The sequence below is a fragment of the Anabas testudineus genome, chromosome 21, assembly GCF_900324465.2.
Source record: "Anabas testudineus chromosome 21, fAnaTes1.2, whole genome shotgun sequence".
Taxonomy (NCBI): domain Eukaryota; kingdom Metazoa; phylum Chordata; class Actinopteri; order Anabantiformes; family Anabantidae; genus Anabas; species Anabas testudineus.
The window spans coordinates 302,083-322,707 of record NC_046629.1 but is presented as its reverse complement, the minus strand read 5'-3'; the positions used below and the strand labels follow the sequence as shown (position 1 = coordinate 322,707).

The 20,625-nt window shown below is 42.4% G+C and overlaps 1 protein-coding gene across 1 annotated transcript in view; it reads right to left on the bottom strand.

Moving 5' to 3' along the window:
- ttn.1 (titin, tandem duplicate 1) overlaps nucleotides 1–19,308 on the bottom strand; it is a 166,618-nt gene extending 147,310 nt beyond the window's left edge. Inside the window, 25 exon segments of the mRNA XM_026376632.1 lie at nucleotides 85–357; nucleotides 644–910; nucleotides 1,255–1,533; nucleotides 1,674–3,370; nucleotides 3,591–3,759; nucleotides 3,878–4,042; nucleotides 4,130–4,362; nucleotides 4,467–4,705; nucleotides 4,781–5,008; nucleotides 5,577–5,704; nucleotides 5,904–6,046; nucleotides 6,354–6,563; nucleotides 6,741–6,813; nucleotides 7,040–7,298; nucleotides 7,383–7,438; nucleotides 7,956–8,220; nucleotides 9,232–9,345; nucleotides 9,719–9,979; nucleotides 12,655–12,808; nucleotides 13,043–13,263; nucleotides 13,808–13,893; nucleotides 14,037–14,324; nucleotides 14,762–14,965; nucleotides 15,265–15,368; nucleotides 19,088–19,308. Of these exon segments, the coding sequence (XP_026232417.1) occupies nucleotides 85–357; nucleotides 644–910; nucleotides 1,255–1,533; nucleotides 1,674–3,370; nucleotides 3,591–3,759; nucleotides 3,878–4,042; nucleotides 4,130–4,362; nucleotides 4,467–4,705; nucleotides 4,781–5,008; nucleotides 5,577–5,704; nucleotides 5,904–6,046; nucleotides 6,354–6,563; nucleotides 6,741–6,813; nucleotides 7,040–7,298; nucleotides 7,383–7,438; nucleotides 7,956–8,220; nucleotides 9,232–9,345; nucleotides 9,719–9,979; nucleotides 12,655–12,808; nucleotides 13,043–13,263; nucleotides 13,808–13,893; nucleotides 14,037–14,324; nucleotides 14,762–14,965; nucleotides 15,265–15,355 (6,103 nt within the window). The 5' untranslated portion in view covers nucleotides 15,356–15,368; nucleotides 19,088–19,308.
- Nucleotides 19,309–20,625: the final 1,317 nt, after the last annotated feature.

Here is a 20,625-nt window from a genome sequence, read left to right as displayed (position 1 = left end):
TATATGAAATATGTAGTTTGTAAAATTTTATTTTGGAATACTAAATACTAAAATCTTTATGCATATGCATCTGAGACAACTTACTCTGAATGACCAGCTTTGCAGAGGTTGAGATCTCCTGAGCAGGAACAACAAAGGAGTATGTTCCAAAGTCGTCCTTGCTGGTGTCTTCAATCAGGAGTTTGTGGACCTGTTTGTCAATAACAATGTGCACACGGTTTGAGGCTGCGATGGGCTGTCCATTCTTCATCCAGCTCCCTTCAACATTCTCCTGGGAGAACTTGACCTCCAGCTGAGCTATGTCTCCCTCACAGACGGTGAGATCAGTCAGAGGCTGAATCAGGGTCACTGGACGCACTGAAACATCAAAAGAAACATGTTAGGCAATAGATACATCAAGAACAAACTAACCTAGATGCCGTAGTATTCTTTACACTACGACATCACAACTGAGCTTCAGATTGTAAGGTGCCTTGTGATGGTAGAAGTTCATCTAGTGTTCCAAAACATAAGTTCGATCCTCATGTGAATAGAACCTATTGACAAGTCTGCCTAGCAAATGATGAAAAACATCTGTGTTGTCATTTGTCAGTATTTAATGTGCATGTAGACTTTGAACAGTTTCTGTACTTTTATAACTTACATTTCATCTTCAGTGAGGCACTTGTCTTGAACTCTCCCACCAGGAAGGTGTATTTCCCCTGGTCCTCCTTCTTGACATCTTTGACGGACAGGGTGTGTCTTCCACGACGGGATGACATGACATATTTACTGCTGGGAGAGAGCAGCTGATCTTCGAAGAACCAGCTACCTTCAGCATCCTCACGGGACACGAGACACTCAAACTCTCCAGAATAAGTCTCAGGCACCTCAGTGCTCTCTAGCTGTTTTAAGATCTCCAGTGGGGCTCCTGTTGATCACATAATACACATAGTCAGTAAGTACAGTTTTAGTGAAAATACAGTTGGGCAGTATTTAATTTACAAGATGTACCTATCAAGTCCATCAGAGAGGAACAGTGTCCCTGCATTTTGTTAATATCTATAAATAATGGTGTGTGAGCTTATTAAAGTGCACCTGCCCTTTCTTTCAACTGTGAATGAAATCAAGTTTGTTTTTAAGCATTTATATGAGGAAACCTATAATATGTTAATATATTACTAAGTAATATGTGGTCCTATGCTGTCCTGCAGAGAGAAGAGAAAAGATTAGGTATTGTCCTGTTGAAGCTTAGTTTGTTATTAGCCAACACACCTTCGACATTAAGTTTGGCAGTTGTCCTGATATCTTCATCTACCACCACACAGGAATATTCTGCAGCATCCCTCATTTCTATCATCAGCACAGACAGGAAGTGAACCTTTCTGTCAGAGTGCATCCTGTATTTGTCTCCAGAGAAGATCTCCACATTATTCTTCAGCCATTTGACCTTAACAAAAGGCTCGTTGGTCTCGCATTCAAAAGTAGCCATTGTGTCTTTCTCCTTGCCGTCGACATCCTCCAGCTTCTGTGTGAACGTGATGACTTGCTTTGCTAGAAAACGCAAAAAAAAAAAAAAAAACCCAAAACAAGTAAACAAAAAAACAAAACAAAAAACAAACAAATAAAAAACTCTGTTAGAAATGAGATTATTTGAATATAGAACTACAGGCAAATTATAAACACTGTGATACCTTGCACCAGTAGGAAAGCATGGCTTGAAGTCTCTCCAGCGGTGTTGGAAGCTTTAACCATGACACTAGCAGAATCCTCTGCTCTGACATCTCTGATCACCAGTTCACAAACATGGTCCTCAGGCCAGTACCAGTAAATACGGTCAGACTTTTCCAGCTGAACACCATTTTTGAACCACTGGCACTCAGGTTCTGGTCTGCCAACGACTCTGACTCTGAACTTGACTTCGTCACGCTGTGCAACTGTCTGGCTGGTGATGCGCTCCAAGATTTTAGGAGCTTCCATGCTGGCTGACAGCTTGACCCTCTCTGGTTTGAGAGGTTTAGCAGTAATTTTTTGGCGCTCCTCCTCCTTCTTTTTCTCAGCCTCCTCCTTCTCCTTGGCACGGTGGAGAAGCTCCTCCTTGGTTTTTCTAAGCAAATCCTCGTAGGACTCGTCCCTTTTACGTGACTTGAGTTCCACTGCAGTAATTGACTCATAATAGCCTTCCTCAGTCCTGCGCTTGAACTTACTCCTCAGCTCCTCTGATTCCTCTGTAGCTTTCTCATGAACAATTCTCTGGGCCTTCTTGAGCTTGACCACCTCTTTCAGCTGAGACTCCTCTACAGCTTTCTCAGTCTTCACCACCTCAAATAGTGTTTTTCCAGGTTCAGGTGCAGCCTCAGCTGCTTTAGCATCTGGTGCACGCCGCAGATGAGTTCTGAAGTCCTCCTTCTGCTGAATCTCCAGCTTCACAGTGTGCTCAGCTGAGCCCATGTTGTTGTCTGCCACTACTTTGACCTCTCCTGAGTCATAGGATTTGATTTCAGTGATCTCTAGGTAGTAGATACCGTCATAACGAAGTCTGTATCTCTTGCTTTTGCGGATAAGTTGTCCATTAAGGTACCAGTTAACCTTAGGTGCTGGATAACCAGTTACTCTGCAGCGGAAACGGGCAATGTCGCCTTCCAGCACTCTGACTGGTTCAGGAAGGAGCACAATCTCAGGTTTCATTTTCTCTGTTTCTTCTTCAGCTGTGACTCCAGATGGTCCTCCCTCATGAGCTAGGCGCTCAATCTCATCAATTCTGTGGGCTCCCTTCCTTCCTTCAGGCAGCTGTGTTTCCTCAACAAGGCCCTTCTCATCCTTGACAATCAGGGTGGCTGAGGTCTGGTCAACTCCAAACTTGTTTGTGGCTCTGCAGGTGATGACACCGCTGTCTCTAGCATAAGCAACTTCATAGTCAAGGCTGCAGTAGCCGAATTCATTGACCATGCGCAACCTGTTTGCAGCTGCCAGAGGTTTACCATCATGCAGCCACTCCACAACCATGGTGGGGTCACCAATAGGGGTCAGCCTGCACTCAAAATGAGCTGGACCAAAGCGTTTCATGCGAACAGATGCCAGCTTCTTCTTAAACTGTGGTTTCTGCTGCTTCTCTTTATCATAAAGATCACCCTCCTCCCACTGCTCCTGACCATAGCGCAGATGAAGGGGCTCTACCTCTGGAGGAGCAATCTCCTTGGATTTGTAGGTTCCTTTTGGAATCACAAGCTTCCTTTCTGGTTCAGGTTCAACATAGTCCACCTCGACATTGACTCTGCACCGAGTGGTGTCTCTACCAGCCTTGTTAATGGCAGTAGCTGTGTACCAGGCACTGTCTGAACCAGCGGCTGAGGGAATCTGGAATTTAGCCTCTCCTCTGGTTCCTTCAATCCTTAAACAATAGAACAGTTTTAACATTTAGGTTACTAGAATGGAAATGTATACTCACCATTAAAATGCTACCATTACAGAGTCAATAAAATGAACGGTATGTATTTCTTTAAATATGTACAGTATATGCAGTCGTTTATAAACATAGTTAAACTTGTTTGGATGCTTGAGAGTCACTTCGAAAATGTTACTACAGCTATAGAGCTTAAATTTTAACATACTTGATGTTTGGATGCTTGTGTGGGGCGATAATGTCACTGTTTTTTAGCCAGACGATATCAGGCAGAGGGTTTCCAATTGCTTTGACGGCCAATTCAACCAGAGTGCCCTCCTTTACGCTAATGTTCTTCAGCTTCTCAGTGAACTGTGGTCGCACCAAGGTTTCTTTTGCTGAGAATGCAAGAAAAGAAGTTGTCAAGAAAACTTGAAGTTGCCTAATGTCACAGTTATCTTCTTTTAAAACAGATTGAACAGAGTTAACTGAAAATCAAAATCACTGCAGTCTTACCATCAACAGTAAGATTTACAGACAAAGAAGTCCGACCAGCTCTGTTCTGAGCAACAACTGTCCATTCTCCAGAGTCTTGAGGCATGGCTGGGACAATGATCAGGGACTGAGTACCATCCTCTTTAATCACTATCTTGTGGGTGTAGTCACTAACCACTTGTCGTCCTGGGAAAAGAATAAATAGTTTTACAAAATGAGTCACAAAGTGACAAACAAAGGTGCATTTCTAGAAAGTGTTGAATTTTTACTTACCATTATGGAACCAATATGTGTCAGGCATGGGTCTGCCAACAACCTTCAGGTCAAATCTGGCAGTTTGACCTTCAGAGCATTTACATGAGGAAGGTTTCATGACAAACACGGGTTTGTAGAGTCTTTCCAGCTGAGCCTCATCAGTCTCATCAAGGCGGCGAGCTGGAGATCGTCCGGGTGAACGGCTGGAAGAACGGCCAGGAGAGCGGCTCAGAGAACGTGGAGATGTGGACCTGAGAAAGTAACCAGGATTTATTACCACCAATATCTGGGTGACCACAGTTCTATTACTACTACAGACCAATAGTCCTTTTTGGTCTGTAGAGTGAAACCTTACCTGATCCTCTGCACTGCTGGCTGCAGTGGGTATCTTTGAGGTCCAGCTTCTGATGGCTCAATGTACAGTTTTCCAGAGCTGACGGCATTTCCCTTCACATTGGTAGCGAAGGCGGTGTACACGCCCTCATCCTCTGGCAGAACAATGGACAAACGAAGACTGGCTCGTCCGTCCTGAAGAGTCTCCATCTGGTAACGATCGCCAGGCCTGATCCGCTGACCATCTTTGAACCAAGCAATCTACCAAAACACATGTCATTGTGAAACTCTGTTCAACAAAGGAGACTGGATTTAAGTTCATGAAAATCTCATTACCTTGGGGAGTGGCATTCCAGACATCTTGCAGTGGAACGTTACACTCATTGCCTCCATGATCCTATAGTTTTTGACAGGAGTGTCAAAGGTTGGCTGCACAGCCTCGGCTGGAGTAGCAGTCACCATCAGCTCTCCATCCTCTGTCACCATTTCTCTGTAGGTAATTTTCATGATGTGGAACTCAATCTCCTGAATGATTCTCTGCTCAATGGCAGAAAGATGGAACTCCTGCAGATATGAAGAGATGGTAGGAGGTTGAATGTACAATGTTCACAGTAGTTCTCCACAATAATTTTGTTATTTTACGGGCGGCTGTTGCTAAGTGATCATATAAAGATTTGATTAATAATTGAAATATAGTAATTCCTAGGAAGTGCCGGGGCTTAGAAAGACACACTACAAATTAGGGGAATGATTGGTGACATTTGCAATATTCAAACTCAACACTTTGTTTTCATTTTTCCATTACAACAGTAGTAATTCCTTGGCTGTATTTTATTGTGGCTAAATATCTTTCACTGAGGACACTCTCTAAAGAGGTTATATTCGTATTGCCTCAACCTATGGTTCCATATAAGGCCCGTATTTATCTTGCACCCGTATTTATGTTACACTCACGCACATTCCACATCTATTTCATATGGGACTGAATGCACAGACAAAGCTCAGAAAAGAGGTGGTGCTAAGGACAGATAAGTTTGTCCGAAGGCCTATTAGCAGGTTACTCTGATTCTTTCAAACTTTCTCAACAACTCCTGGCTCTTACTAGGACAGATCCGGGTAATGATGCTCCTACCTGTCCTGAGATAATAGTGGTGGTCATCTGCTCCTTTTTGGTAACAACAACGGGTGGGACATCTGCCACTTTGGGCTCCTCCACTATTGCTGTCACTTCAGTCTTCTTTATGTAGATTTCATATTCCTCTGTTAGAAAAAGAAAACATCTAACATTACATGAGCTCTGGCAGTCATTTCATTGTCTGTGCTTATGCTGATACCAGAGAAAGTTATTCTTGTTCTTAGGTCCTTGAAGACACAACTTGTCTTTCAGTCTCATCTTTTGTTGTCTTTGCTTTCCTGTCTCTTTAGGTTGTTACATTCATTGCTGCAAATGTTTATGTACCTTCCTCCAGTAGACTGGCAGTGTGTGACACCTCTCCAAGCTGATTCTTGGCAAAGACAGAGTATTCTCCGGCATCATCAGAGAAGGTCATGGAGATCTCCAGCCTGCATTCTCCAGTCTCCTTCTTATAGGCAACTTTGTATCTGATGCAGCGCGTTGGAGAAAGGCATGTTAGGGACCAATCAATCATGAGAGGCTGCAGTGTTCATTAGACTTAGACATAATATGAACACATTTTTACAGTCTTGCACACATTTGGTAAAAATGTAATGGATGTAATGTAATGGGCTATTCTTTAGAAAAGGTCTTGGTCTCATTTCATGGCAATCTGGTTTTATCATGACTACAGATCATTGTGTGGATCTCAGGTCAGAGCTCATCTCTGATGAAACTTTGAAGGGGGAGAAATGATGAATCAGACGCAACAAAGGTAGATACTACTGTACATACCTGTATCCGGTAGTGAGCGGTATGCCGCCCTTCTTCCAGATAATGTGTGGTTTGGGGCTTCCGCCGACCTGGCATTCAAAAACGACACTTCCCCCCTCCACCAGCTTCTGAACGCTGGGTGTCTTAATGAAGAAGGGAGCTGTGGCAGCCGCATCTGACTCAGCCATGGTCACCTGACACACAGTCTCCTCTTTGGTTTCTTCAGTTACACTGGAAATAGAAATCACTTTAGGATTGTACTGTACCACTTGTAATCTTTATGCTTCAACAATTTAAAAATAAACAAGATCAATAATCCTTGGTTAAGTTTTGATTTTTGAGTGATAGTGTTAAACTATATTTATCAAGTATTCATTAATTTACTGTGCTAACTTTGAATCAACTCACAGTTTCTTCTGAGCAGTTTCAACATGTTCTGTGATGACAGTCATCTCCCCTCTGCTCTCAATGTCTTCAGAGACTAAAGAGAAAAAAAAACATGAATTCTGCTGTATTTAGATAAAAGAAGGAATACCGGGTGTTTCAATCATATCTAAGAGGAGCAAAGTTTAGCAAAAGGTAAAATATAAACTGAAACATGTACCTTGGACATTCAGAGCACTTACTATTTGGGAAGTATGATGCTAGTAAGTAATTGAAGTTGTATGTAGTTGTGACTTTTCTCAGGTTTTACTGTGTGTACTGACCCTGGACGAGCAGGTAGCAGGAGGTGCTGATGGTTCCCGCCTCATTGGTGGCGGTGCAGGTGAAACGTCCGCTGTCTTCAGCAAACGCCTCGCGGATCACCAACCGGGCAAAATTGTTCTCGTAGCTGATCTGAAAGTCAATGGAGCTCTCGATCTTGTAGTCCTCTCTGAACCACATGACAACGGGAGCGGGGTGACCACTGATCTGGCACTCCAGGGTCACAGACTCGCCCTCTGTCACATTTGTGTTTTTCAAGCCCTGCAGACAAAACCTGTCATTTCTTAAAGTATCATTAAAACACTTTGTGGTGGTGGTGGTTATGAGAAAAATGAAGCTACTTACAGACACCAGTGTTGGTGGGACTACACCACCAGCTGAAGGCACAGCTGCTGCCTCCACTCCCTGTTGGAAATTCATAACTTCTTTTAGTACAAAACAATCCAGAAAACAAAACAACAAAAACACCCATTTAAAAATCCACAAGCACATGTGACACAGGGCTTTAAAACAGCTGTTCACATCCAGCGCAGTGAAGATGACACAGCACAGAAGGATGGAAGTAAGGCTGGATGGGCTCAAGAGGTGAGAATGAAACTGTCAATAGCATGGATGAGCATGTTAAAGTTTTTATTAGAGGCATGTTATGTCCTGGAATTTCACAGACATCAAGAAAACCAGACTTATAAAAACAAGACAAAAATCTGTGTATGCATGTATATGATGTCAATTTCTTTAAAATAAGGGCAACTGAACTCACAATGGTTCGAGCTCTGGGGAGTGGGAATAGTCAGCTCCTTAGGATATACTATTTGTTAATGGATGAAAACAGATCTGGTCCTATAGACAGGAACTGACCTTCATTCACTAAGCAGGTTTTCTTGTCCTGTTTAGATCCAGTCCACTTAGCTACTTTACAAACCTGGGTTCCCCAGTCCTCATATATTCTCTCCATGCACCCTGAGTACACCACCCCCATCTGCAACTCGGTGCCAAAACCACTTTGATATTTGTCAGGGAAGTCTTTAAATGGTGGAGGGATGTGCTCTTCTATCAGTCGGGTCTCTGCCACTCTACGAGATGGACTGGGAGACTTGACAGGCTTGATGATCTTTTTAGCGGTGGCAGAGGATGAGGATAACTCTTTCTGCAGAGTGGCAATAGCTGAGCCAGCGATGGAAACCTGACCGGCCCAAAGAGGAGGAACAACAAGCACACTATTATCAAGAAAATGTGCTGGTTTGTCTTAAGTTCTTGTTATTCCACAGCATGGGAACGTTAGTCTTATTAAAACAACGACAGATCAAAGAAGGGGATGGGGACTGGTTTATTGATTAAGGGAGTGAAGAAAAACAAGGTTAAAACTAGATTCATCTCTGTTATCTTGTAGACATTTTATCTATTCTACACTAAGGATCACCACAAGTTTGCATTTCAGGCAAGCTGTGAAAAACCTTGACTCATAGCTTGGATTTACTTTTGCTTTTACTTGTTGAGGCACCTGACATAGAGCTGCAGTCACACTCTTTAGTTTTTCTAAAACTAAAAACACAACCCCTTTAATATAGGAAAAGGGTTGAACAGTGTGTTGGTTTCTCATTGGTTGGTTTCTCTCATCTCTCACCAATATGGTCATTGAAGCTCCTGATGTTGCTAACCAGTTAACTACCTACAGCAGTAACCACGTGCAACATCCAAGGCCAAGAGTTCTCACATACACACTGTAGCTAACTATATCTTTTTTTAGAATTACAGATTTCATCTTTCAGTTTACATTTCCATTTAGTAATTTATCAGACGCTTTTATCCAAAGCGACTTACAAGTGAGAAACAAGGCAAACCAAAATCTAAGTCAAGGAGAAAAAACATCAAAGCAAAGTGCTATCAAAAAAGTGTTTCTGTTTCAAGAGATGTGAGTAGAAAAGAGCAGAAAAAGGTTTTTGTTTTTTTAAGTGCAAAGGAAGATGCGGAAGAGTCTAAACTAAGGTTTGCAGCTCTGTCTTGATATTTTTTGTATTTGGGGAAGTTAGTATTCTGCAATGCAGCGGGGCTTAGCAAAGTATCAGTTTCATGTTAAATTACTCACTATAAAATGACTTTCAGTGTTACATTTAAAGTGTTGTTATGTGTTTAAAGTTTCAATCACTCTGCAAAGGTTATTTTCTGCTGCTTGCCTGATGCTGTCTGTCCTTACCTCAGAGCTAAGCTCAGGTTTTGGGACAGAAACTTTAGAAACAGTGAAATGTGGAACTGGAGATGGGGCGAGACCAGTGTCCACATGGGACGATATTTCTGTCGCTCTCTGAATCTGGAGTAACCAACAGAGTTCAAAAGAACATTACAACCTCAAGAAGATTTTGAGCTGGAAAATAAACAAATATTGTAAATATTGATAGGTTATCAAGAGATTTGTCCTTTCGATTTTTAGACCAGGATTACAGAGAATCTTCATAGATGTCTTTTTAGAGCAATTTATCTAGCACCTGCTTTTTTTTAACTGTTTCAGCTATGAAATAGTTATTTTACTTGATTCTGTAATAATTAAGGACAGCTGAGAGTGGTTACTGGCTCTACAGACATTTGAGATAGGTAAATATATAACAACGGAGACAGTTCATCTGATTATTTGGTCAAATCTCTTGGTAATTTTGGGATTTCTTTGCACTGGTGGCCTGTCTAACCTGAGGCAGTGGCAGGGTTGTTTCAGATCTTAGCTCTTGAGCAGTAGTAAGCATTTGGTCAGCCTGCACTCTTGTTGCCCTTCCGGCTTGATACTGTTGATCGACAGCCATGGTGGCAGCAGCCTGCTGCCTTAACCCCTCCTCTACAGCCTCCTCCTCTTCAGCTCGACCACCTTCAACATGCACGGGCTGACGAACACGAGCCAGGTCAACGGCAGCCACCACTGTGGCCACCGCCCCGGCTCTTTTCCCTCCCTCAGCCTGAAGACACAAGCAGCAATACATCTCAGAACATCCCTGGCAGGACAGGAAGTGTAGTTGGTATTAACAACTAAAACCTTGTCTTGGAGGTTTCGAAAGTTTTCAAATGTGAATTTTATACTCAGTTTGTATAAGAATGACTCAAACTCAAAAGAACTACAGTGGGTACAAGGGGTTGGGAGGTTCCATTTTGAACTAAATTCTGCCGGGCTAACTGTTTCCCATTGTTTCTAGTGTTCATACTAAGATAAGCTAACAACGTCCTGGGTGCTGTTGTCTGACTAGAAATGGCAAAGGAAGCACTCATACAATGCCATTTTAAGCCATGAATTACTAAAATGGGAAAACTGAATGCAGTTATTGATCCTGAAGAGTAAGAATTACTGTTTCTAAGCTTTTTTGATTGAAGATTATAGTTTAAATGTCCTGACCGCTGAGCAGCACTGAATCCTGCGAAACTCTGTTTGTGTGCATGTACTAATGTCAATGTTTCAGCCTATCTGAGGTGGACAACCATGCAAATCTGTTTGACATGCAGTAAATGAGAGTCACACTTAAGAAAAGAAAGGGCAACATGAACAGATGAAAAACTGCTGCAGGTGAAGAAAAGTGAAGTGAACCACAAACTTGTGGCGACAAAACTGAAAAATGAGGCAGTAAAGATTACAGAAAATCTGTGAAGCAGCCACACATGACGGATGGAGAGATAACTGCTCCTCAGGCTGAGGAATCACTGGAGATAGGTCTTGGTTGAGTTGGAGCTCCAGCCTACTGAGGTGGTATCCAAAACATTCTCCTCAGACCAACCAGGTAAAAAATCACGGTCATGAAAACTTAACATTTCTTTGCTTGTGTCAGGGGGAACGTTATCGCTGTTTGAATAAGGTGACGAGTCTCTGAGGTTAAAGACAGCCAAGAGATCTGGAGACATGTGTGATGGACTAATACACGTGTTGTCAGTTGATGGTGTCTCCACGCGACTCTCTAAAGTGCTTCTCTTTTCTTCGACTGATGAAATCACATCTTGGTCATTAGAGATTTCATAGATACTCCTTTCCCCATCACACGAGTCTGTGTCTAAATGATCAAAGTTCTTTCACGTGTTATTTCTTTGTGGCTCAGAACGTTGTCCCATCCTCTGGCATGCAGGGTTAAACTTTTCTCATCTTGTCTGCCAGATGGTTCCAGTGCCATTTTAGCCCATTGTGGCTGATAACCAAATCACAAGGATTAACTATTGTGTCCTTATGGGTGTTAAGTGACCAGTATTCATTCATAGGAGTGAAGGAAATGTGGCACAGATTAAGAATTTCAGAGTGACGAATCAATACTGATAACAAAACTGGACTGGACTGTACGGTGGAGGATTTGGATGAGTTGAAGGTGAGATTTACTTCCTTTCCACCCAAACTTTAAAACCCTTTGAACCAGAGGTGTTTTCAGAAAAACAGAATTTAAAAAGATCTGGGTTAAAAAACGGTGACCGTGTCATTCGAGAGAGAAACCAGACACTGACAACAAAGTTTAAATGGCATCGTCTGTTGTCTGACTGTTGGTTAGTCCCATTTCAAGCTGTGAGATGGTACATCCTATATTTCAGGATCATAGGGACTTATTAAGAAAACATATACAAACATGATGTTGTATCATTCACATGTTTAAGAAGTAAACATTCAACACTCACACTATGGAGCAATTTGATCGACAACAGGAAGACGTAAAGTTTAGATTATAAATATAAAGTGAAGGAATTGTAAGTACAAAAGTAACTATCGTTAACCAAAGTACATTTTAACTTGGATTTTTTTTAACTTGAACACAGAAATCCTGGTTTCATGTCCAGGTTCGGCATCTGGTGGTGATCAGAGGAACTGCAGTTTCACCTTTGGAACGTCTGGCGTGTTCCCTTTGGTTCCATGTCTTCAGCAGTCACTATGTGTCCCAGAACATTACCTGCTATTGGTAGATTCAGTTTGACTGTGACTTATGATACTCATGTAACAGATTTCTTTGCACTGGTGGCCTGTCTAACCTGAGGCAGTGGCAGGGTGGTTTCAGATCTTAGCTCTTGAGCAGAAGTAAGTATTTGGTCAGCCTGCACTCTTGTTGCCCTTCCGGCTTGATACTGTTGATCGACAGCCATGGTGGCAGCAGCCTGCTGCCTTAACCCCTCCTCTACAGCCTCCTCCTCTTCAGCTCGACCACCTTCAACATGCACGGGCTGACGAACATGAGCCAGGTCAACGGCACCCACCACTGTGGTCACAGCCAAAAGCCTCCTCCTTTTTGAATGGATCTGCTTAGAGGTCATTTTTGTGAACTATTTTACAACTTGTTTGGTCAAACTATGACATTAACAGCAGCGGAATTCTCAGTGTTCAGCTGCTGTCTGCAGTGGATGAGATGTTCAGACAACTGTTTCACAGTGAGAGTGAACAACACCTAAAAACATGAAAATGCTTAATGAAGCTCTGCAGCCTATTTGTTCTGAGATTTTCTTTAAGAATTTCATTAATTTTTTATTAATGATTATTATTATTATTATTATTATTTACATTTTCAGTTTTTGATGTTTTAACCAGATCTGACACTCTCATTCTTCAGGTCTCTCAAATTGCTCCTTGCATTTGTTGAACACCATGTGTTGAAACAACCCCCAGCAGCCCCTGCCTCACCTCTCTGACCCCGGTGACTTGCTGCTCCTGGCCCACCTGGGTGATGCTGGTCACTGTGCTGTAGATGGACTCGTAGTCTCCCTGTTTCCAGGGCGGCAGGACGTCGGCCCCAGCGGCCACCTGCTTGCGTGTGGTGATGGGGGACTTGATGGGCCTGATGGAGGACATGGAGCAAGTTGAAGTGTGAGAGAATCAAATAAAATTTTATTAAATAGCACAAATTACTTCACATACAAGTACATTCGTGATATGAAAAGAAAAAAGTTAAATAATATAAAGTAAAATAAGTTTGAGCAATTCAAACTGAATAAAACAGCAGTGTGATTTGGGTTTTGAATGATTTGTCTGATTGTTCAGCTCGGAGGCTCCTGTCTATTCTATTTTTTACCTGACAGGTGTGGGCGTGGGTGCCTTCACGTGTCTGACAGGTGAAGGTGACTGTTGGCGTCCTGCGGTCACCTTGGTGACCAGCGAGGGTGGAGTCGGGGACTTGGATGTGGGTTTGGGAGGGACTCTGGGTGGAGTCTTGTGAGCTAGCTGCTGAGTCAGCTCAGCGCCATCCACCTGCATCTCCATCATGGCGGTGGCTTGGAAACTGGCCTCCATCCTCTGAGGACAAACCACATACAGAGAAAAAAAACATTAGAAGATTAAACTAGATTAGACTAGAAACTAAGATTCAATAAAACAAGAAAGGAGATAAGATAAAATGACATAATCCAGTTCAGGCAAATTCGATAAACTGAAGAGAATAAAAATAAAGAATAATAATAAAAATGAAATAACAAAATAACCGAAACAAAGTGATCTGAGCTTAAATCACGAAATAAGGACAAGAAATTAGATGAGATGATTAATTTATAATAGATTTAGATAAATTAGATGAATTTAGATAAAGTCTGATGAGACAGTTCTAAATGGAATGACAGTCCCACAAATCTCATTAAGTTTGAAATAAAGGAAATTAGTAAAGTAGTACATTTAATAAAGCAAAATAAGAATATATGAAGCAGAGGCACTGAGTAGATTAAATAGGAAAACATAAAGAATAGAATAAAATGGGATGAGAAGTGTCCATTTGACTTGAGGACTGAATAGAATAAATAAAGATGAATTAAAAATGATGGGAAGCGTGTGGGTGGAGTCTTTGTACCTTTTCCACTCTGGTCTGACGGGTCTGTGAAACCTGAGAAGTTGAAATCACGGTCTTGGTTTTCTTTGCTGGAACGACTTCTTCACCTGAAACCACAAACCTTCAGGTGAGTGTCTGAGTAATTATCTGATTTAAAGGTTCTCTTTTAGCAAACAGATGTCTTTTTCATTTGTGCATTAACATTTTATTCATATTAAAATGTCAGAAAGGTTAAAGGTTAAAGGCTTACCCTGAACCAACAGTTCAGCGGTGGACGTGGCCCGTCCGCTGCTGTTGGTGGCGGTGACAGAATACGTCCCAGAATCCTCTGGGAAGGCTTCAGCGATCAGCAGACTGTACAGGTCTCCCTCTTGGAGGATCTTGAAGTCGGCTGAGCTCTGGATCTCGGCTCCCTCTCTGTAGAACTTCACCACAGGTGTGGGGATCCCAGTGACTCGGACATCCAGCCTCACCTGGCTGCCCTGTCTCACTGTGGTGCTCTGCAGTCTCTGAAGAAAATTTGGAGGCGCCGTCTCCGCTGCAGAGTTAAGCATCAATACATTTAAACTGGCATTATTACATGATCTAAGTTATAATGAAGAGAATCATCAAATCTGAAGCTTTCTGCTGCTAACAAACATCTTTCATAACTTCTACGCTGATGACACTGTGCTATTTCCCTTTAAGAACTGACCAAAAAACATGATGTTCAGTCATTTCTTATATGGGTTAGGGTCAGGGTTTGTAAAGGTCAAACAATGAAGGGCCAAAAACGTTCTTCAGTTGTTCCTATTCATCCTGAAAATGTGACTTGAAGCTATTTTATTTGGCCTCTGTCCTCAAATGGAACCGATTGGAATTTAATGTTGGATACTGTCTGTCAATATTGCAATTCTGTTTTTATTCATTCCACCACAGACATCAAGTTTAGTGGAGTCCACTTCAGTATGTATCAAGTTCTACCTGCGGTCTCACCTGTAACGAGGAGTTCAGCGGTGCTCGTGGCTTGTCCAGCGCCGTTGGTGGCTCTGACAGAAAATCTTCCGCTGTGTGCGGCGGTCACAGCAGGGATCCTCAGAACAGCGCGGCCATCGCTGAACGAGATCTGAACGCCGGGCAGAGCGGCGGTGGAAAGAACCTGGCCATCACGGAACCAGCTCACCTCAGGAACTGGAGAACCTGCAGAAGAAACAAGTACCCAAACCCATCAACTATGAGATTCAGCTATGTCTTACTGACATTATGTGACATAACTTTTGATTATTTTTAGACCAATGCAGAAAATATATATAAAATATTCAGTTCATATCTGAAGATTTTATAGCCGATGGTGTTTACTGATTGAGGGAGCGTCTGCTGAAGGTTATCCAGGTCACGGTTTCACTTTTTTTATGTTTTGAGAACATTCATGTTTAAGTGGAGGAAGCAGCATAGAGCTCTTCAGCAGTGAAACAAACACACTTGAAATTTCTCCTTACCACTAACTTGAGCCTCGAACGTGGCGGCACTACCCTCCAGTGCCACAACGCTCTGCAGCGGCTGTGTGAACGTTGGCGCCTGCGTTGACATGTTGGTCGGCACCCTGCAGCACAGAAACACAAACACAGCGGGTGTGTGAATTCATCATCTGCTGTGGAACAATGTGCATCTACTTTCTGCTCAGTTTTAATCAGAGCTGTCCACACATCACATGTGCAGCAGGTTTTGAACCACTCCGTACTAAACCTAACCAAGCTCTGACTGCTCCATGTGTCCATTTAATGTTGTTATAATGACAAAGAAACCCCATCAGAAAACAATTATTTTCCTATTGATAAAAAGGAAAACTATCAATGTCCTGTGCGTAAAGTAGTTCTTGTCTTTGAATTGAACATTTTATGTCCCAGGTTTGTAGGCGTCCGGTCACAGATGCTCAACTCATAGAGGCAGCAGGCATCTTTACTGGAGCCACTTCCTGAGAGAAAGACTCAGCCCAGCGCGATGAGGAGGCTGGAACCTTCCTCACATTCACACATGAAACCAACACACACTTCTCGTTTGACCGAAGCTCTTTTCATCAGCTCCTCTGCCGGCTGCTGTTGATCTGTAACTGAGTCTATGCTGACTCGAGGAGCAACATTTGAACAGACTCTTGAACTAAAAGACAAGAGTCTGATGTCTTGAATGAAAATGTGCTGAGTGTCGCCTTCAGATTCACTCAGCGGGGTGAGACAGGTGAGACGGGGGTGAGCTATAAATGTCAGAGTAGTTACTGGGGGAGGGCGGGGGGTGATCGACGGCAGCAGCTGGAGTCGGCCGCGTGTCAGAGTCATTAGGAGAAGAAAAACTCTGCAGATTTTTCCATTAAATCTCATCAAATGAAATAAACAGGGACAAACAGTATGTGACTGAACAAACCAGAACCAGAACTAGAAGCAGAACGTAGTTTCCCTCAGAGACATGATAAAAACAAACACCAAAAAGAAGGAAATGAATAAAATAATGTCAAAGAATAAGCAGATCATCACCAGCTGATCAATAACTCATCGCCTCAGACATGTTGCTGTGACCTTGGGTCTGTCTGCAGCCCCTCTGCGTCCTGGTTTGGGTCTCAGGTTTGGAGTTAAGTTTAGACTCTGCAGCAGTTTTTATTAATACCAGCAGTAAAGTGAACGCGCTCCCAGCTGTTCACTGGTTAAACTACGTGACGTCAGATCCTCTGTTTCTGTTCATCTGTAAGAACTTACTAACTTAACTAAAACCTAACTAACAAAACTAACTAAACGGAAACGAACGACAGAAACGAAACGGAACGAAACGAACGAACTGAAAGAACGAAAACGGAAACGGAACGAACGGAAACGGAACGAACGACAGGGAGCGAACGAAACGGAAACGAACGAAACGACACACGGAAACGGAACGAAACTAAACGGAAACGAAACGAACGAAACGGAACGAACGACCACTTGCGAACGAACTAAACGAACGAAACTACTACACGGAAACGAACGAAACTAAACGGAACGAAACGCGACACGAAAAAAACTAAACTAAACTAACTAAAAAACTAAACGTAACGAACGACACTTAACTAACGAAATTAAATACACATACACTTAAACGGAACTAACTTAACTTACTAAACTAAAACTAAATAACGAAACATAAACCTAACTAAACTTAACTAACTACACTTAACTAACTAAACTTAAACTTAACTAAACTAACTACACTTAAACTTAACTAAACTTAAACTTAACTAACTTAAACTTAACTAACTACACTTAAACTTAACTAAACTTAAACTTAACTAAACTTAAACTTAAACTTAAACTTAACTAAACTAACTAAACCTAAATTCATGTTGAAACCCCACTTCACTTTTATTAACTTGAGTTATTTCAGATACAGCGACTGTCAGGTTGTAGGAAACAGATCAAATGGGACATTTAGGTAAATGTGGTGGTGGGGGGGTAGGTGGGGGGACTGCGACTGTCTAAAATTAATTATTATTAACTATTTAACATTAACGTTTTAAAAATGAAACACACAACATTTGTGTGTGTGTGTGTGTGTGTGTGTGTGTTGGAGGCCGGGGGGGGTTAGTACAATACTAAGTCACAAGGTTCATGACGTGTCCTCGTCGGTCACGGTCCTTCACACACGTGTCCACAGCAGAGCACAGGAGAGCAGCTCGTGAGCCGTGACGCTCTGCACACGTCCTGATCAGCAGATCTCTGCTGAAGGCTCAGGCTCTCAGGGTGGAACTGGTTTAATCCCCAGTGTAGGGGCAACAGCTTAATTGAACAGAGCAGTAATTTGCACCCTCGTGTGGGGCCCCCAAGTCAAAACTTTTTACACTGTTATTTCCAGTGTAATTCATTTTTTTACTTTCAACTTTTTTTAATTTCAACTTTAATTAGAATTTTCCAACTCACTCATCACATTCCTCCTGTTCTAATCTTTTCTCACTCGTGCTTGATTCGTTTCAAACTCAACAGTTTAAATAAACCAATAAATCAGCAACGTCCTCAAAACTAAGCAGAAAAACGTCTCTGGATTTATCTCTGTATTTCCACACTGGGCCGAGTTCCTCTACTTTGGATCTTTCAGGTTTCAGACTGTGGGTTGAGAAAAATCATAACATCAGACACGACAGCAGACACAGTAACTGTGCAGTAATACTTCCTTTGTGATACCTTACTGCAGTATTTCTGTCAGTGCAGCAGGTAAAAGGTTTTTCCACTGACAGTCACTTGTGGTTTTCTTACTTTTACTGCAGTACAATATCTGAGTACGTCTAGTACTACTAATACATAATGAATGTATCTATAAAAATTGCTTTTAGTTGTTTCAGTTACTTTAGATTTTCGTTCAAGGCCTGTTTCATTGTATAAAACACAGCGACCTTTTTCAAACAATATAAAAACTAAACGAAAACCTGAAGATGAATTAAACAAGAAATGAACAGATTCAACTAAATTTCATCAGAGAATTTAAATCTGCTACTGTAAATCTTAAATAACACAGAGCACATCTTTATAAAAGTTTGAGATCATGATGTAAAATACATTTTTTTTTACAGGGAAACATTCACTTTCTTTCTTTTTGCAATTAAATAGATATAAATATATATAAACAAATCAAACTATAAACCATGTACAGGTCCATTCTTATCGAGCTGTGAATTCTTACTGAAACAATCGATCGTCTGTAAAATTAAAGGTGAAGCAGCTGGTGATCAATCAGCCTTATCGGTGATTTATCTGATTAGTTCTGCTGGATTTTTCTGCTGTCAGCTGATTTGAGCAAAGGCGTTGAGTTTCGCGAGTCGACACCCGAGCTGATCAACACTGATCAGTCAAATCAATCGACAACCAATAAACAACCTTAACCAAAAAAACCTCCTGTTGGATCAAACCGGATCAACTGGGCTGATATTTACAGATCAGAATCCAAGCGACACATATGGCAGTAACCAAAAATAGTTCAACTACCCCACAGAACCCCCACCCTGACCGCTGCAGGTTGATTGACAGCCACCATGTGCACATAGCTGGAGGAGAACTGATAGCCCTGCTGCTGATTCCCTTAAAAAGCCATCGGCCCAGCTGACAGGCCACTCTCATGCTCTCAGCAGCTATTCTTGGCTTTTCTCAGATCCCTGCTCAGCCTGCTGCACGCGGCCTCCTCCAACTGCACCAACACAAAAACACCAACAAGCAAAGACAGTTCACCAAAAACCCCGTCCCAGTCTGATCCTAGCCCCTTTACACCACATCTGTCAGCACAGGCAGGTAATCACGTCACGTTACTCACTTGTTTCCACAAGAGTGCCTCGATCTGATGGGACGGAGCCCAGAAGAGTCTCACAAGTCTCCTTATCCAGAAAGGTTTTTCCAGAAAAATCCAAGGCGAGAACGGTTAGGCCTCGAAATATCCCCCCTCAAAAAAAAAAACAAACAAAACAAAACTACACAGTGAGGCCGTGTAGTTTTGCTTTCCCTCCTCGCAATCCCACCACCCGAGGCAAGGCTGGGAATGCTCCAACTGCTCAGGAGGGCCCAGATGGTGGTTTAGGTTTTTATACCAGGGGGACAACCTGCATCATCACTGCAGTGACACTCCCCATTGGCCGAGTGGGACCCTCAGGGGGGCATGATGGGACATGGCAGCCATTTATGCAACCTCCACCTGGCAGAGCCCCCGTCAGTGTTGATCAGGCTTTGATTCAGATCGATTGTACGACAGCAACTCGATGAAAAGTCCCAGAGGAGTTTGGTTTGTTAAAGACTTAAAGAGAAGCAGAGGATCTGTGTGATGGAGGAAAGTGTCACAGTCATTAAATAAGTGCTGACCAAAAGGAGCCCGGGCTGTCCCTGTCACTCAAACTACCTCGCCCTCCCCCACACACACCCTCTGACTGTTACAACACACTGTGTTTACGCCTCACAACTCTTAATCCAGGTTCTGAGCTAGACACAGTCTGAGTCCTGTCTGAGCTTCACTCTGTAGATCAGCATCTGTTGAGCCCGCTGGGCCCAGAACCCAAGTCCTGTAGCTCCTCAGCGTTTGGTAGCATCCATCCCTGCAGTCAGCAGCACTCAGCTCTGCAGGAAGACAATGGTACGAACATGTAATTGAGCTCATAGCTCTACTGGTCTTTATTAACAATCCCAAACACCCGAGGACTGGACCCGGACTAAAAAGTGGGCTGTCCACCTGTAAGTCTCAGCTCACAGCAGTGAGGCCCCTACAGAGTCTGTGATAATACTATCAGGCAGCAGAAACAAAACTAACATGTACTTCAAGTCTAAAACTATCAGCACTGCAGTAAAACAGTTCCTGATATTATGTGAGTATTTCATGAACAGATCCGAAGAGAGAAACACTTTAAAAACCTGAACAGTTCCTGTCACAAACTGAACCAGAGTTCTGTAGAGAACCAGAACAGCAGCAGCTGAAACCCTTTATCTACCATCTGTTTTTTGGCACATTAGTCTTTCACAGCTTGACAGGAAACATGGGAAGAAAGAGGACATGACGTGTGACACAGGTCCTCAGCCACACTCCAACAAATGCATCAAAAATATATTGAAAGGGCTCCTGCACACTGGCAAGCAAGAAAAAGTAAGTGAACTGGTTTTTGATCCATTTCACTGTCTGCTACCGTTGGTGATGATCAGATCACAGTAATATTACTGTAGGGTTCAGTTTATGAAGTCAGTCTACACTAACGCATGACCCAAAACAACAAAGTAAAAACATGTTCCTAAAAAATTCATTGGTAAGAAATGTTTTTACATCACTTTTTTACGCAGTTATTCACAGATTTAGTTCTGAGTGGCCCCCTTTGT